Raw genomic sequence first — 18,694 nt, 5'->3', positions numbered from 1 at the left:
TCACAATATTAAATTCACCAACATGAAAGCAATTCAAAATTCATATCTTCATCTTTTTCACGACCCACTTCAACGGAAAACCCGCTTCAACTGCTTCTGACATTGATTCTTCATCTCATTTCACGTTTCATTTTCATATTTTGATTTTGAAATATTGACATTTTTAACAAAAAAGTTGCAATCCCCAACAGCACAATGGGCTTGCTGGGAACTTGTTCCAAGTCCATTGGCCCAAGTCCCCAAGCCTGGTTTAGACTCAGGCACCAAAGTCTGTAGGCTTGGTTTTGACTTGTTTTAGAGACCGAAGTTGGCAGTTGTTCAACTTGTTATGGGTTTGGCTCCCCAAGTCCAACCCAAGTCCCAACCCCAAACCTACAGTGAACTCATGGTCACAAACCTACTCTAAGCTTGGAATGATGGATACAAAACAGGTCTGGTAGATTAAGCAGGCTCATTATGGACTTGTTCGGGACTTGGGGACCCAAGCCCAATTTTAGTAGGCTCATATTGGACTTGGCCTAGACTCATATTGGAATTGGTTTTAGCACATTTTAGACTTGGGCAAACAAGCTCACACTGATAAATTAAACAGGCTCATTATGGACTTGGAGACCCAAGCCCAATTTTAGTAGGCTCATATTGGACTTGGCCTAGACTCATATTGGAATTGGTTTTAGCACATTTTAGACTTGGGCAAACAAGCTCACACATATAGACTCACTCAGACTTGGTACGAAGTTTTATGACTTACTGTCATGATCAGAGATAATAATAATAATTTTATAATAGGTTATAGTAATAGTAAAATAATTTATACCTATTTAACATATAAGCTGTTTCACACCATTCATTTGCTAGCCCACCTTTTTTCTTAAACACAAAAATAATTAATTTTTTACCAAGAAACATTTATGATCAATAAATGAAGCCTATTTTATTAGTCTTAAGTGATCTTGGAAAAAATATTGGTTATATATGATCTGTTAGGGTTTAGAAAACAAGACGACATTCACATTTCAAGACAATTTATTAATATAATAAATACAATGCCCACTATCTTCCACTTCACCTTCAACTTCTTTTCTGAATCCATCAACTCCACCGCCTGCTTCAGAAGATCTATAAAAAAATTCAATTGCATTAGACGAATTATTTGGTTTATTAAAATTTATTATTTAAATATTTTTTCATAATTTTTATTTGTTATTAGAATTATTTGATTATTTGGCATTTTTGTTGGTGTTGCAAACACAGGGTGTTAACTTACTCTTGTTTTTAAAATTGTAATCAAACTTTTATTTCTTACTGTTTCACTTTTATAATGATTACAGCATGTGATAAAGGAACTTACACTTATCAACAAGGCTACTGAATACAAACAACGTTAACTAATGGTTTGGCCTGTTTTTATCTGTAGACTAGGTTAAGGCATTGACTATAATGGTTAAGGTTAAACACAAATTTTGGCACTGTTCTGTAGAGTTCAGCAGTAGACGTTGTCGATTCAGTGAAGCGCTGAGTATGACAAAGGTTAAAGTGCAAAAGGTTTAGGCTATAAACAAAATTCTGGGGTTCTTGATGCAATGAAATTAATTGTTTGCTTAACTTAGCTTACTTATTTCATCATAGACTAACCAACACAAGTATATTTTTTATCAATGGAGTGTAAATCTTACCTTTACAGCTAGTAATCCCTTAATTCTTCTTTGCTTCGTCTTGGTATCAAAACCACAAACAAAACTCACAACTAGTAACGAAACGAGTAACTCACAACACCAAAACAAGATAAATGAGAACTGACAACTGAGAGTGAGGAAGTCTAAATCCAACAAAAATGGTGGTTCAGCACAAAGAAACAGGTTTTAGAAGCGTGTGGTGGGTAGGGGTGGAGGGAAAATTCTTTTGTCATGTGGCACTGCTCACTTTAGACTCACATGAACAAGCTTGTCGTGGGTCTGGTTAGGTGTTTAAATTGTAGACTTGGCCAACCAGGTTATATATGTAAATAAAACAAGTTTAGTTTTGGCTCATTCACACAAGTTCACTTAACCAAAGCTGTTTTAAATTTGTAGTGGGTTCCAAACTCCAAGTTTGTCATACCAATTCAGAAATATGTAAAAACCAAGCTTAGTCCAAGCTCACGTGCTGTCTGGGATATTTCATAAATAAAAACGGATTGAGGCATTTAGTTTAGCTTAAAAAAGTAGTTTGAAATTATGGGTCACAACACCCCCTTCATATTTAAAATAATTTATCACATTTCTAAATGGCGGATCCAAGATGGCGGCCGGAAAAAATACATCAGTCATAATCATGTGAAAATAGGTTGACAATTACTGGTAGTGTATACTTATCTTTATCTAACACTATTTTGAGATTACGGTCTTAGTTTGTACATGCACAATGTTAAAATGGGTTAAAAATAAAGTTTTAGAAAGCCCTCATAACTTTGGAATAGATCAAGATTTTTAAAAAGTGTTTGCGGCATTGTAATCAGGGTAAAATTCTAGTCCGAAATAATGGGTCACAACCCCACCTTTACATTTGAGAAAAATATTTTGCATCCGAAATGGCGGATCCAAGAGGGCGGCCGGAAATGACCACCTTGTCAAAATTAAGTACTTACTACCCAACAATGTTTGGAAGTGGTCTGGGATTGATATTAAAAAAAAATGGAGAAAAAAGATCGGGGGGACAAATAAAACTCACCCTATATATTAATACGCAAGCAGTTTTCTTTTCACAGTCATAACTCGATAACGGCTGGACGGATTCTAACGTTTGAGGTGTCAAATTAAAGATATTTTCATGTAGATGTGCAAATACGTAAATAATATTAAGAAAAGGCATAAATTAAGTACAGTTAAGGGTAAAAGTTTCGGGACGGTGGCGCTATCCGTCGACATTGGATCAAACTGTCAAACTCGATTCTCTTTGTTTACAACTAAACATATGGTCATAGTTTGAAATAGTTTTTAAGTTTAACCACAGACTGCAGGACTTATTACTTCCAGAGCAAAGCCGGATTTTTTTAACATCTTTAACTAAGTCTAAAAACAATTTGCAAAACTACAGATTAGGGCCATTTATTTGACACTTCAATCATCAAAATCAGTCAAAAAATGAGGGAGGAGTTCTGTTTACAAAAATCGGCTTAGCGTATTATATATATATATATATACAGGGTGGTAAAAAAGTCCCAGGACAGTTAAATATTTTAAAAAATAATGCAGATAGAGCTACAATACTTGGTACAAAGTTACAGGGCATAAAACCCTATTTTAACACATATTCAGTGATCCAATAACTCTTCAGGGGGACGGCCCACAAGGAGTCGGAAGAAAATCTTAAATGGAAGCATAGGTCAATATGCACATCAAATCAAAGGTATTTTTTAGTAGAATACAATGCCGCAAACCGTACTTCAAAAGGTTGATCCTGCGCAAAATGGCAGATGTTCAAAGATTTCTTCAATCCGCCATTATGAATCTTTGAACGACTGCCATTTTTTACTCAGGCATTCTTTTGAGCTTGAATTTACGGCATCGTAATCTACTAGTGAAGACCTTTAATTTGATGTGTATATCGACCTATGCTTACGTTAACAATTTTCTTCCGATTCCTAGGGCTGTGCCCCCTGAGGAGTAAGCGTATAATAGCAATGTAAATTAAATGAATCTTTGAACAACTGTCATTTTGCGCAGGATCAACCTTTTGAAGTCCAGTTTGCGGCATTGTATTCTACTAAAAAATACCTTTAATTTGATGTGCATCCTAGGCAGGTATTTGACGTAGGTATTTGATTTGACCTATGCTTCCATTTAAGATTTTCTTCCGACTCCTTGTGGGCCGTCCCGCTGAAGAGTTATTGGATCATTGAATATGTGTTAAAATAGAGTTTTATGCCCTGTAACTTTGTACCAAGTATTGTAGCTCTATCTGCATCATTTTTTAAAATATTTAACTGTCCTGGGACTTTTTTACCACCCTGTATATATATATTGATGTGTTTTTATCAAAATATCACCATTAGTACCGAATCTGCAGACTAAGCGAATTTCAATTTGTCTTGATTTTACCTCAAAGTTTTCCATAAATAGTCATATTCAACCTTTTTAAAACATTAGATTAAAATACATAGTTTTGGAACTACGATAAGAAAATGTGTTGTTTTTATAAAAATGTTATAGTGTAGGATGAAAGAAATAAATTTTCCAATTTTTATCAAAATATATCCATAATCAAGCGAACTATTTTGTTTTCTCCTTAACAATAACAAGATAATTTTTAATGTACAGTTTTTTAGTCTCTGTAACCAACTTCAACATTGGGATGGAAGGTTTAGTTCTATAGAATCAAAAGGTTCTGCTTTAGTTTTAAATTGTTCTTTAACACAGTTTTATTGTTCGGTTCTAGTCCTTAGATAGTCGAAGAGCACCTTTACGAAACACTTTCTCACTAACTTGCCCATTGGCACACTATTGGTTCTATGATGATCTCTTGGAGAACCGCAACTTCATCGGTTTGGCGGAAGTTGTCACTATACTGTTAGGAGTTAACTCCACGGGTATGGGAGTTTCTGGTGTAATGCTCAACTCATAGTTAGATATTATTGTACTCAATCCAGCCTTCACCTGCATCTTGCCAAATCTCATACCTGTAAAACAAGTTCTAATTAAAATACCCTCTCCGCAGCAAACGTGCCAACTAAGCAAATTTCCATTTGTGTGAATTGATTTGCAATTAAATCTATTTAAATAATATTAGGTTTAACGAGTACCTAGCTTTTCTGCTACAAGGAAACTATTTAAGTGTTGTTTTTTTTTTGTAAAATAATAATAGCTTAGTGTTGTATTAAGTCTGTTCTTTAAGTCATATGATTTATTTGTGTTTAAATATCTTTTGTTGACAGATGATTTTGGTAAACATGTTTTTGTAAACATTGGTTAAGTTTTGAAATAGAGTTTGTTGAAACAAGATGTGTGTTTAATATTCTTGGATTATAAATAGAACATGGTGGCAGCGTAGTGCATTTTTAACGAACTGAAAGTCTAAAACCACGCATAATGTCAAGTAAGAGCAGAAAAAAATTAAATACTCGGAGGCAAAGGTATGAGGACAACGCCCAAAGTGAACTCAATTACGTTTCAGAAAGGGGCTCTAGAAAGACTAAAGATGAGTCACGAGGTTTTGCATTGGGACATACGAACAGAGAAAATAATGCAGTTATATGTACTCATACTCCGATGATCAATATCACGTTACCAACTCCGGAAACGTTCTCTTTTACTCCGAATGAGTGGCATCGCTTTCAAAGGTACAGACGGGGTTGCGGTCTGGATAGCACTTCTGACGCTCGGCAAATCGATGTACTTTTGTTTACAATCGGTAGTAGAAGTGAAGATATTTTCGATTAGTTTTCACCTAAACCTAATACTTATGACGTGGCTCTTCGGGCCTTTGATGAATACTTTGTGCCAAGACGGGATATAATTTATGAGAGAACAAAATTTTTGAGACACAAGCAAGGGAGTGATCCATCTGAAAAATTCATAACAGATTTGCATGGTCTTGCGGAAACGTGCGCATGGGGTGAACTAAACGATGAGATGATGCTTCTCGTCCTCATTATTGGTATGAAAGATGAGGCTCTAAGTGATAGACTCCAGCTGGACTCTCAATTAAGTACCAGCCGAAGTATAAGATGCAATTTGATAAACAACATGGAGCGAGTGACTTGTGAATTAGAAGCTGGAAGCATGGTATGGATCACCACGTAGACATGGTAAGGTAGTCAGGAAATTGAACGAACCACATTCCTACCTTGTGGAAACTGACAAGAGAACCATTCAACGAAACCGGAAGTTCTTAGTTCCTGCACCACACTACGGAGAAGATTGTATTCTTTCAAACTGTTCATCTACGGTCCTTAATTGTCCATCTAACTCACGTGATCATCCAGGTGCTGGCACAGTTACCCGTTACGAAAGGTCCATCAAGATACCGAGGCGGTACCGAGCTTCATGAAGATGTAGACATCTTGAGGCGAGATGTTTTATTAAGTCTGTTCTTTAAGTCATATGATTTATTTGTGTTTAAATATCTTTTGTTGACAGATGATTTTGGTAAACATGTTTTTGTAAACATTGGTTTAGTTTTAAAATAGAGTTTGTTGAAACAAGATGTGTGTTTAATATTCTTGGATTAGAAATAGAACACTTAGTATACAATAAATAAATTTGCCAATTTTGATCGAAATATATCCATAAACAAGCAAACTACAACATTTAACAACAAACTCCTAGTATCATTATCATAAATCCTCACACCAAGAAGCAAATTTGACCAAGGTCATGGCCATTGTACTAACATCCTGATTTTGTACAAGCAAAATCCAACCCATTTATAAATACATCTACTGCTATAGGAATGAATAAAAAAATCTGAGAAATATTTTTAATAATAATCTGATTATGTTAAGTCAAAATTGTCAATCTATGTAACATATTTCTGCTTATATTTTGCACCCTGTAAATAATTAAATGGTGAATATACGTAAAAAAAACATTAGGTGTAAAACTAATTAAGAGGTTATACAATTATTTTTTTAAGTGTTAATTAATTAATTAATTCTCTTACTCACCAATACACACTCGTGGACCTTCGCCAAAAGGTAGGAAGGAGTAATTGTGTCTACTTCTGATATTTACTTCACTAAATCTTTCTGGGTCGAATTTGAATGGTTCTGGGTAAATATCTGGGTCATGGTGAATAGCATAGATTGGAATTACAACTTTTACATTGAGATCCAGAGTTGCGTTTTTGTCTGGTATTTTATACGGCTCAGTGCACTTGCGGATCAAAGCTGGAACTGATGCATACATACGCAATGTTTCTGAAACAGATTTTAAATTTTAAATTGATTCCTTTTTAAATTGATTTCACGCTTAAGTATTATGGTAAAGAATGATCAAATCTCTTTTGTTTTAGTTGCCAATACTGTATATTGTTTTGGAATCAAAGAAGAAATAAAAAAAAAATATTATTGTGTTATCTTGAATCTTTGTAGAAGGAACAAATGAGCTTATTGCTTGACAGATATATTTTACATTACAAATAGTACTATTTTCGTAATGCAAAATGCACGATAAAACAATTGGAAAATATCTAATTTATTGTTTATGGTCCGGAGCGGGAAAGTTTTTGTCTTCTAATCAATATTTCAGTGGTTTGCTGATTTCCAAATATTTTAAGTGGTTAAAAACTACAGTGTTATTCAAAATATATTCATCTTTTTTACTGGAATTATTCATAAAATCTACCTCTTGCGTCAAAAGATATGATCCATTAATCCAAGTAGATAAAATTGTTATGACAATATAACCGACTTATTCACAATAATTGTAAGCATGAATAAAAAAAAACAATGTTGGGCATGAATAACGAGATCCAGAATCTATATCTTACCATTTAGCACTTGCTCCATGTAGTTCATCTCCTGGATTGCTTGGTAGGTAATTTTTCCGTCGTGATTCTCCAGAACTTCGTCAATTTCCCGTCTCAACTTCTCCTGCAAGTCTGGATTGCGTGCAAGCTCGTACAACACGAACGTGGTTGTAGAAGAAGCTGTTTCAAACCCAGCAGCAAAGAAAAAAAATGCTTGAGCAGCCATTTCTTTCAATGTCAATGCTAAAACAAAATATTTTGTCCTGTGATATTGCATTTGTTCAATAATTTAGAATCTAGATATTTTATGAAGTAGAACAAATTTTCAATAGATCATCTGAATCCTTCACTCAGTTACTCAATACTTTGGCATTAAAAGGATTGGAAAATACATAGGGTGCGATAGGGTAGATGAAGGTGAATGAATGAGGTGAAAACAGTTGACTCTTATCCAAAAGAATGCAGGTGAATTTAAATTTACACTTTCTTGTGAATATTCTCCTTTACCATTAAGAACATAAAAACACTTCAATACACTTAATTATTTGTTTTTAAAGGTCTACAAATTGGTTTGGAAAGAAATTGCCTTGGGATTTTATGATTTAAATTCAAAAATGGATTACCCAATTTTTACCTCATAAAACCACCCATAACTTGGTAGAGGTCTTCAAAGAAAGGTCTTGGTCTGTATATGAGTTATCAAAAGAAAAACGAAGTAAATTCCCTTAGGGCTCTGCCCCAGAAGCCTTAAAAAGATCCTTCCACATATTTGCTTACATTTTGGCCATGTGGATAATACTTTTTAATGCAACAGCTGTTAATTTTTAAATCTATATTTACTTATTTAATACGCAAGCAGGTTTTTTGTGACAATTACTCCTCCGAAACTACTAAACCGATTGACATGTTTTTGGTGTCATTGGAAAGAGCGTAACGTGAAGTTGTGCAGGAAACTTTCTTTTTTTGGAAATAATTAGAGAGTGAGGCCCTTTGGCCCTTTAAAGTTTCGTATTTCTCCATAAGATTAACATGGGAAACAAAAATTGTTATGAAACTCAAGCTGTTGTCAGAAATTAAAATTGAGAAGAAGAACATATATGTTAATTGTAAACAGTCAATAAGTTTGCTACAATCATTTACTGACTTGGTTGAAATGTAATATTTACTATTTGAATTTGGGTTGACGTAAATATTACAATGAAAAAAATGAGATAGCCTGGATAATTTGATATAGGCTACTACAAAGAAAACTGAATTAGGTGCTCCGTTTCTTAGTAATTATTGAAAGAGGCGATTTGCAGACTAATGGAAACATAGAAAAGTCATAGAACACCACCAAGGAGAGAAGAAATATAAATAATGCTTTTTTTATTTAGAATCTTTATTATGGACAACCTAATGCGGCTAAGAGTAAGGCTATTCGTAGAAAACACTAAAAACAAGATCAGCTTTTGAAACATGATAAGTTATTTAAACGAAATGTTGATTATATCGATCTGTTATCTACATGTTGAGTATTTCCATAATCTTTGAGTCGAATCATCACTACTGTTATTCGTATTAAAATAACGCCTGTAATACTTAGCAATTGCTCGAATTCGAGCAACAGGGACACTAGTTGTATTTTAAACAACACACATTTATTGAGAGTTACTGAATTGTCCAAAGGAAGTATTTGCAATGTTATTTTCTTGAACTCTTAGAGAGACTTTGAATGTTATTAGACTAACGAAATAAGAGTTGAGCATGTTTACTAGCGCTACTCAGCAACAAAAACAATTTTATTTATCTCTAAAAAATATATTCTTAAAGTGCACTGAGCAGCAGCCTAAAAAGTACTATGTAACTTCCTCATATAGTTACAAAATGCTCAAACTCGCATTGGACGCATTGTGACATTTATGATTCGGCTTATATTTCTCCAACAGTTATTCATCTGCAGAAGAAGTTCAGTGTGCTCTTACCGTGTCCAATAACATCCAAACACAAAAACCTTGCCTAAAATGGTACGTACCAATCTTGACAAATTATTTGCAGTGGCCTATATTACGGACCGTGGTCCACTGAGTTGGTAACATTATTGAAAGTAACACGATAATTTGGCTGTAAGAGAACTATTTAAGCAGCTACTGTCATGACAGAAAGGTCATATTCCTTTAAACTAGATCACATTATCTTTTATAAGATACGTTGATTAACAATGCATGTAAACGTCAATATTTACGTAACAGCCAATTTACAGTATGTTTTTCTCTTTGGAAATGCCACATTGCTATTTCAAACTAGGAGGCCCCTACCCATCGATTTCAACGGGTTTCACCTAGTTATTTATATTTCTTCTATGACTTTTCTATGTTTCCATAGTTTGCAAATCGACTCTTTCAATGATTGCTCAAGAAATGCAGTACCGTACTGTGTTAATTTAGTTTTCTATTTAGTATAGCAAATTGTTCAGGCGTTCTCACTTTTTTTCCATTGTAATATTTACGCCAACCTAAATTTTCAATTAGTAAATATTTTATTTCAACCAAGTTTGTAGCACAAGTTTTCCAAATTGCAACTAAAATAAACAGCTATTAAATTATCCAGCTTATCAAATATAAACAAATATGTTCTTCATAAGGATAACATGGGAACTTTAAAAGCCACTGGGGCAGAGAAAAAGGGACTTATTCGAAAATATAAGGCCAGCTTGCAAATCTACACATCTAGACGAACTTTTTGGTATATAATATGTGGGGTTGAATCTTAAAACAAAAAACCCTTATTGTTCACAAAGTTTCATGTAGCGTATTAATTATATAGATAGATGGATTCCCTATATGGTAAATTCGCTAGAAATGGAAAATTCAAGAGTACAATTCTTACCTTTTTCCTTTAACCCATGATTCTTGTTTTGAGCGTGAGAGTCATCATCCAAAGAAGCATTGTTCTTTACTTTGATCAGAAGATCCATAAAGTCATTTCTGCTCACATTGTTTTCTTCTCTGTATTTTACTGTTGTTTCAGTTAAATTTAAAAAAAAATCCTTTGCACGATCGTCCGTCAAAGACATACCTAACACATTACACATAACAGGGAATGTCGACATGAAAAATCGTTTGAACAGAATCCATTTTGACTGCCTGAATATCAATTGACTTATATAAAAAATGTCAGCATTAGAATCTTGCAAAGTGTTTACATCCAAACCAAAAGCGCAAGTGGAAATTATATCGAGGGTAAAACGGCTTGTTAAATCCTTGACATCGATTGTTTCATCATTCAAAGCCAATGGTTCCAGATGTTTCTTAAGTTGCTCGGAGCATTTCTCTATCAGCGTAAACATCTGTTTCATCTTTCCAGAGGTAAACGTCGGGGTCAACTTCGTTCTCATTTCTTTCCACTCTTCTCCCTCCAAGGCAAATAAATGCTTGGAAAGAAAATCATTGGAAGATTTATTAGGTAACGGACGGTCCACGAAGTGATAAAAGTCCTTTGTTAGGATTTGTTTCACAATGTCTAGATCAGTTACGATTAGAGTCGGCCTTCGAACTTCATATATTCCGCCATACTTATTCTTCTTAAACTTCTTGTAGAATGTCTCGTAAAATGCGCCCGAATGTGTTCTTGTTAGTATAAGATCTCGCCCGTTGCCGAAGGGGAAGGTAGGTTCTTCGTGTGGAATACCTTTCTGCTTCCAATAGTTGTAGTTCCTAGTGATGTAGGAATATAAGAGACCTGCTATTGTGGCGATGATCAACGTGGCTTGTATCAAAACACCCTCTAGCGCCCACTCCATTCTGCAAACACATGATATTTTATTAAATAAAAATACAGTTTCTGTAAAATAACTAAATACTATTTCTTTGTTGACTATTGGTAGAAGTCCATTGTCTAATACCATGCAAAAACAAATAAATGTTGCCTGGTCATATTAAAAATTTGGTTCGTTTAAAAAAAATGTTAAGTAATAATTGTATAAATAGATTAATCGGCACCCTGTTCTTTGGTATCCTCACAAGCTACTTGTAATGTTCATAACAATGATAAGAAGGTCCATCGGCAGCCTGTTCTCATTACCGAAAGATAAATTTAAAACCAAGTGTTGTGTATCACTGATAAATAAAAAGCATTGACAGACAATTCATCACGATTCTCAAAATCTAAATTTAAAACAAAATGTCACCTAACACTGTTATTGGCACCCCATTTGGGATACTCAATGATTGTACGCTCACAGGACTGGTAGCGACACAACCCGCACAGCAGCCACATTAATAGCATTGATTAGTACTGTCGCTTTCACGTTCGCCTTCAATTAGTTTATCAGCACCCCGTTTTCTAGTAGCCTAACATAATCCTCTGCCGTATCCCCTACTCCACGCTATAGCATTTTTTTGTAAGTATACATTTTGGGGTCTGATGTTGATTGGAGTATCCAATTGAAATCGATCACCACTTTCCATTTTTTATATGTAATTTACGTCTTGTGATGATACTGTAGTGTAAATATATGTTTGAAGTGCTATTAGACGTATATGTATGTACTTTCAGTAAATTTAATAACACATTGTATGCTAAAATTCTTATCAATAAGGTGTTTAGGAAACCAATAAACTTTTATTTTATAAAACCTCACCTTGGATATTTAAAAGCCCTTGGGATGGACCCCACTATTGAGGTGGAAATAGTACTTTGCAGTGCACCCCAATAGCATGTACTTCTACAAGCAGAAGTGGGTGGTCATGAAAAAAAATCTCTGGACATACCCACACACACTCTCCTTTTTATATATTTAGATTTTAATTTTTCCTACCAAATTCTTTGAAGGAATATTAAATATTACAATTTACACCAATAAATGTAAACAAATATCAAACAACAACAACACATTTCGACTGTAAAATCTGTAATACATAATTTAATAAACATTCTTGCACAGTGAAATATAATAATAAATTGTAAAAAATCCATTTAATCAACATTCATCCAATGCAAACAATTAATTAATGTTCTACTGGTATATAAATGACCTTACCTGGGAGACTGCTGTCAGATCAGACCAGGACTGTCTAGTGTAATTCAGCTGTTATTATCCCTTCCAAAATGCTCACCAATCGCCGAGTCACTGTTCAGAGATGGGAATGTTGCTGCAAGTCAAATGTTCGATATATCAAATAATTTATACTTGTACCAATAAGTCAAACAATGTTTGGTGAGGTCTGTAGGTCAAAATCCCATTGAGTCAAATAACACAGTCAGTGCTGAAAACGTAGTCTCTGTTAAAGCGATGACACATTGTGACTTTGACCTAATGCAACAGCAGATCACGAATACTAGAAAAAAACTGGTATGGATCATAAACATAAACAAATGACATTGTTGGCCCGAATCCTATACTAATAGCATTGAACATATGTTTTGGCAGTTCCATTTAAGCAATGTTAAATCATGTTTATTTTCGGGCCAAAAACTTAATTTGTTTATGTTTATGATCCATACCGGTATTTTTCTAGTAATCGTGTAGCAGATTTGATGTGACAAAATACGATAAACTACAAGTTAAGTTTCACTGAGTCAACAGTGCCGAAAGGTCAAAAGTAACGTCGTTTCAGTGGATAGTAGACCTCCTGCAACGCTCGCTACCAACAATACACACTTCTAATTGAGTGAAAATTTAAAAACGTACGTTTTCATGTCCCTGGCCTTTTACTTCGTAGATACTGGATTTGTAGTTTATTATTATGTGTTTTAATATTTTTTGGGACGGGGGCAACATGTTACACACATTTATTTGGTTTTAAATAGGTTCTAGGTATTTTTTTCATATTTTTAAAGTCTCGAAATTCACGACCATGACGTGTCCCTAGGGTACATTTTCCAACTTTCACGCTGTTTTTAGACTAATTATTCATGCCGAAATATATAAAACCATATTTTTATGTCATCAATGGTTATTAAACTTACAAAAAATTAGCATATTATAATTTTATTGTCATTGCAAACTGACTACCATGACAAAATAAGTCTGTCCCTCGATTTGGCGTCACGACCATTTGGGAAAAATTTTCAACTTTGGAGTACGACAGTGGCAAGCCTGGCGTCGATGGAGTCAGTTGGTTTTAGAGACTAGTTCGGGGTGTACGTCAGGATTGTAGTGCCGGTCGTTTCGAGTTGAAAGGAGGAATTACAAGATTAATAAAGGAAAGATTGTGTTTTTTGTAATTTTGGTGTGTCCATGACCGTACGTAGTCATTTGATGAAGTAGACATGGTGTTAATTTTTGTTTATTAGATATTTCAATTGCTAGATTAACCTAGAAGTCCACTTTGTATCCTCGAACATGAGGTGCAGGGCTACCGCCAGAACAGAGCCTAATAACACGTAATTTCACGACCAAAGTTTCACGACCATCGCTGGTTTTTTCACGACCAATCCAGCCTTATGGATTATAGTGTGTTTGGTCGTGACAATAACTTTGTAAATTGAACAGTTTAGTTCAATTGAAACACATATTTTTATTATAACTAACAATATAATTGAAGGACTGTTTAGAAAGATTGAGATTATTTCAGAAAATTCACGACCGTCCCGCTTGTCCCTGACCATCACGTTAACGATTTCTATCATAAAAATTGCAAAAATTAAAATATTGTCATATTTCAATGTTTTATACACAAAAGAAGCACACCTCTATACAAACATAACGATTTTTCGGGTCTCAGGTGAGTTTTTTCGGAGTTATACAAACTTAAAAAGATTTTATTGGCTTTATTTCAATTTTTTGAGTTTTTTAATTTTTTTCTAGAAAGACCAAATATACCAAAAGCTCAGTGACCTTTTTATTGTATAATGGTCATAAAAGTAAATTAGTTTATAGCAAAACATAGTTATAAAAATAATATTAACTATTTTTAATATTCATTTAAACGTCTTTTATGGTCGTGACAGGATTTTGTGTTTTTCCACTAAAGATGCTCTTTTAAAAAAAACTACCAAAGATATTGCGTTACCATGGACATTTTATGAAACTTAAAATTTTAATGAAATAAAAAAAATAATAAAAGTTTTGAAAAAAGGGAGAAAAAATTTGCAAAGTGCTTTTCCTGAAAACGTACGTTTTTAAATTTTCACTCAATTACTTTGTGTTTTGTCATAATTAGAATAGAGCTAAAATTATCATATTTGGTACATAGCTTATCTATTAATGCTTATTTCCAACTGTTTGGTTAAAACTGTAAATATGTAGTTTAAATTTTCCTGTGATTATTATACAGTATACGTTTGTAAAAATGGAGAACCATTTGAACCATAATGGACTACAACTGATGGAAACATGATTATGAAAAGTTACAGACATTAGAATTGAACCAACAGTCTTGATTGTTTACAATAAATTTAAACCTTCTATAAAATGTTTGAACATCTTTTTCAGAAATATAGTTAAAAATATAATTATACAGTACTTATCAAGTTTAAAATAAAAACCCCATGTTTAGCCTTACTAGCATGAAATACTAAAATAAACAGTTACTTTAGAAGTACCACACTCAATGAAAATATCAACTAATATTCTCTTTAAAAGTAGTCTTTGAAAACCCCTGGCTATAGCTGGTGTTATAAAATGAGTACTGTACTTCAGTATGTTCAATATAACCCATAATCCTAATTAAACAGGCTTTTCCAAGAAATATTAAAACTTAAATTGATATTATATATTTGCGTATGGAGGTTGATGGGGGGGGGGGTTACACAAACGGTGTAAACACTAAAACTCACTGATGAATCATACATGGCGTTACCAATCACACTTAGTTGTAAAACAACTAAAACAGAACATGAAAAACTAGATGAAACTAATTTCACTATCATAAATTCACTTTTACCGTTATTTCGCATACAATGTTGTTTTCCACATTCTGGCACTGTGAAATAGTACTTACATGTATGAATACTGTCAATACCTGGTCTTATCACAGGCTTAGGTATACTGCTGCATGTGTGTTATCAACTGACTCACGACCTTCAGTACGTTTGTGAGGAAACAGTAAAAAATAACAATTAAGTGTTGCAGACCGATATGTTTAGTGCAGTTAAAAAATGTAACAAAAGAAAATGTGAGCATTTTAAATGGAACAACTTAGCATATTTCCCTATAAGGAAGTAGCCATTATCGTAGGGTGGAACGGAAAGACCAAACCCCGGGACCTAAACTTTTATTTTGATGTCCCCAAAATGCAAAAAACAATGTCAACATCATTATATAAATACATTTAAGCTACATCCAATCAAATACGCCAGTTGGTATAAAAACTAAGACAACTATGATCCTTTAAGTCATGTGGTTATTTTTTATTGTTATAAGCAGTTATGTAAATTGTGCTAAGTAAGATACTTACCAATCATTTTAGCCTCTGAATTGCTTATATATTAATTGATATTATAAGGCCTTATCTTAGCAATCCTGTTTTATTGATCTGAAATTAATTTCGGGCCCGAAGGTCCATCATCAGTCGGAATCTAGTAGACCAAATTTTTCTATAATAGAATTAGACTCCTCATCCCATTGTACATTTTGAAGCTTGTTTTTTGTGTCTAGTTCATGTACGTCCACACAGATCGCTAGTGTAGACAAAATTTTGTTTCTATTATTTTAGGGTTATTTTCATAATTTGTGCTTTACTATTTGATTATATGAATAGAAGACCAGTTATTGTTTATGATTATGCAGTTTTATTTGGTTAAATTATGTTTTAAATGACTGAAATATCAAGAAACAAATTGTAAACAAAACATAACCTCTACAGTTGGACGTACAGAACTAACAATTAAATTGGCTTCAGCTGTTCCATAAGGATGACAAATCTACTAAGGGAGTATGTTTTATCTATGATAGAATCCACCCTTTGGGTTTCGCATAAAGTTTCACAACATTTAAGACAATACAAGTCATAGTCGATACGAAAAGAATAAAACAATTAGGGTTAAAAACAGGTTCTCTAACCAAAGTGAGGTTATCTGACATTATAAAAGACATGGTTTTTAACCCTAATTGTTTTATTCTTTTCGTATCAATTATGACTTGTATTGTCTTAAATGTATTGAAACTTTCTACGAAACCCAACGGGTGGATTCTATTATAGAAACATTTGGTCTACTAGATTCCGACTGATGATGGACCTTCGGGCCCGAAACTAATTTCAGATCAATAAAACAGGATTGCTAAGGTAAGGCCTCATAATATCAATTAAGATACTTACACTTGTGCAATTGACTTTCTACTGGATTTCTACCTAAAACGGAACAAAATTCTTGTAATTATGGGTTATAATTCACTAATTCAGTTCAATTACGGCCATATATAATAAAATACGTATCCCTACATATTGCATCTATCTACTCTTTTACTTACCAATGAACTAATAAAATTAATGCTGATTGAGAAGTTGAAAAATTATTTATACTAGATAACCCGTTGCTCGAAATCGAGCAAAACTGTAACTTGTAATAAAAGAATAAAGAGCAAAAACATAAACAGCAAGACCTCAATTAAAGAGTACTAAAATAATTTTTATGGCTGATAATAGGAATATGAAATATACTATGTTGTAAAATGATAAACGTAATTTACAATATCTAAATATTCATGCGCTCTCATACTGCTTTGGTTATCTCTTATGCACAGTAGGCGGGTGCAGTCTATGAGCAAGTAGATGTCAAGCAGTGAACTTTTTCCGACCTAATGTAGCAAACCAAATCCATTTCTTGACGCCAACCAGTACGACACGTACCCTAGCATTGTTAATTTATTTCTACGATATGTCCTGTTTTAGGCGTGTTTAAATTATGGGGCCCCAACCAAAGTCTTCGGTTGGGAACATAAGAGGGTAGGCAAGTGGATCTAACGACGGATATAGAACGGATACGCGTTTACATTGTTTGTTTAAAAAAAAAAAAAAAAAAAAAAAAAAACTTAAGATTTAAGATTTATTTGGCCAGGAGGTGCTCTATTTTCAACTTTAAAAATAGCTGCAACATATATACAGGTAGCATCATTTTAGCGAGGGAAGTCACTTATTTTGTCCCTTACATACATAAGAATCTTACTTGACTCCTCGAAGCTCTCGTCGTTTTGAAAGCAAATCCAAACCAAGTGAGATTAAAAACGTTTTTCCTTACATAACGGATTTAATTAATTGCAAGTGTAATACTAATAATGTGTAACCGTAAATTAAATTAAATAGCTAACTTAGGCATCATCCAGGTCAGGGACTAGAGATTCTTTGTGTATAAATTGTTCTTCTGTTTTGATAACCGGGAAAGAGACCTTGAGTCTCTGCTTGTATAGGAGTAATAAATAAACGATGATAAAATATCTTCTATCTATCTATTGTTATATATTTATCAGCTTGTAAGGGTTTTGTCCAAGGGATTCTGTCGAAAATTAAGATAAATAATTTAAAAGCATGTAATAAAATTGAAATTTCAGACTTTGGAGAAGGACACGGTTTTGAAAAAAAAATGTATTCATATGATAAACCTGGTAAACCGTGGATAACATTTCACTCTGTAATTCGCTGGAACATTCGTTTCACGGCTGACTAACTCCGAACTCGTCCAATTAACACAAGTTTAAACTATTAACTGTGGTGTTTCATTAAAACTGATATAGACCTAGATAAGATAAATCAAATGCTCAGTGGATCCATTGCAATACTTCCTATTTTTAATAAAAATTCAACTATAAAATGAACTTATTAAGTTTTTGTACGTCTTCACAATACAGTTGGACATTTCAATAAACTTTAAAATACATTACATATTGCTGGTTTAAAAACTCATCTTACTGTATTTAATAATAATACAGAGTGATACATAGGAAATTTTAAGATTATTGGCCTTTGAAAAGTATAATCCATACTTTTGATGTATCTTATGATCTTTTTACAATTTTAAGACTTATCTATTTTAAGCATTTCCTCTCCAAGCCTACTCGTTTAGGAGCTACAGGATGCAGAATGTACACAGCAAGTCATTTCTTTTCAAGGTGTAACACGCTGTATCTCCTTGAGTAAACAGGTTGAGGATAAGGATAAAATCTTTAAATTGCATTTACATTCTAAGCCATCATAAAATACAATGTGTCAGATAAGAAATTTTAAAATTAGCCGGTAGGCTATAGAAAATAGTGGCCATTTTGGTAAAGTGGAATTCATATTTTCTCTAATGTTGCTAATGCTCTCCCCTAAATGTTTTCTCTAAAAAT

The 18,694-nt window shown here is 33.5% G+C and overlaps 1 protein-coding gene and 1 long non-coding RNA gene across 5 annotated transcripts; both read right to left on the bottom strand.

Moving 5' to 3' along the window:
- Positions 1-1,008: 1,008 nt before the first annotated feature.
- Positions 1,009-1,812, bottom strand: LOC129002870 (uncharacterized). Its single transcript, XR_008491601.1, has 2 exons — positions 1,677-1,812; positions 1,009-1,119 (listed from the first exon to the last, which is right to left on the bottom strand). It is a non-coding gene; the product is annotated as an uncharacterized LOC129002870 (long non-coding RNA).
- A 2,413-nt stretch (positions 1,813-4,225) lies between these two features.
- On the bottom strand, positions 4,226-16,764 carry LOC129002869 (probable cytochrome P450 6a14). Of its 4 annotated transcripts, none has more exons than XM_054430972.1 (6): positions 16,689-16,764; positions 12,467-12,578; positions 10,315-11,228; positions 7,468-7,689; positions 6,644-6,895; positions 4,226-4,657 (listed from the first exon to the last, which is right to left on the bottom strand). In XM_054430972.1, exons 3-6 carry the CDS (start codon positions 11,225-11,227, stop codon positions 4,488-4,490), a joined length of 1,557 nt encoding a protein of 518 aa, XP_054286947.1. In that variant the 5' UTR covers position 11,228; positions 12,467-12,578; positions 16,689-16,764; the 3' UTR covers positions 4,226-4,487. The 4 variants fall into 4 exon arrangements, with proteins under 4 accessions (XP_054286947.1, XP_054286944.1, XP_054286945.1 ...); XM_054430969.1 differs by lacking the exon at positions 16,689-16,764 and adding an exon at positions 15,372-15,451; XM_054430970.1 differs by lacking the exon at positions 16,689-16,764 and adding an exon at positions 15,315-15,395.
- Between the last annotated feature and the right edge of the window lie 1,930 nt (positions 16,765-18,694).

The sequence above is a fragment of the Macrosteles quadrilineatus genome, unplaced genomic scaffold (assembly GCF_028750875.1).
Source record: "Macrosteles quadrilineatus isolate MER2022 unplaced genomic scaffold, UCM_ALF_1.0 Scaffold_9__3_contigs__length_116548681, whole genome shotgun sequence".
Taxonomy (NCBI): Eukaryota; Metazoa; Arthropoda; class Insecta; order Hemiptera; family Cicadellidae; genus Macrosteles; species Macrosteles quadrilineatus.
Note: the sequence above shows the minus strand (reverse complement) of the source record. Positions and strands in the feature narration are given on the sequence as shown.

What these genes read in the sequence shown, in the direction of transcription:
- LOC129002869 (XM_054430972.1), bottom strand. Translation starts at nt 11,227, where the DNA reads ATGGAGTGGGCGCTAGAGGGTGTTTTGATACAAGCCACGTTGATCATC. An exon ending in TCATGGGTTAAAGGAAAAAG is followed by an intron (nt 7,690 to 10,314) that starts GTAAGAATTGTA and finishes ATTTTGTTTTAG; the next exon opens with CATTGACATTGAAAGAAATG. An exon ending in AGGTCCACGAGTGTGTATTG is followed by an intron (nt 4,658 to 6,643) that starts GTGAGTAAGAGA and finishes CTTGTTTTACAG; the next exon opens with GTATGAGATTTGGCAAGATG.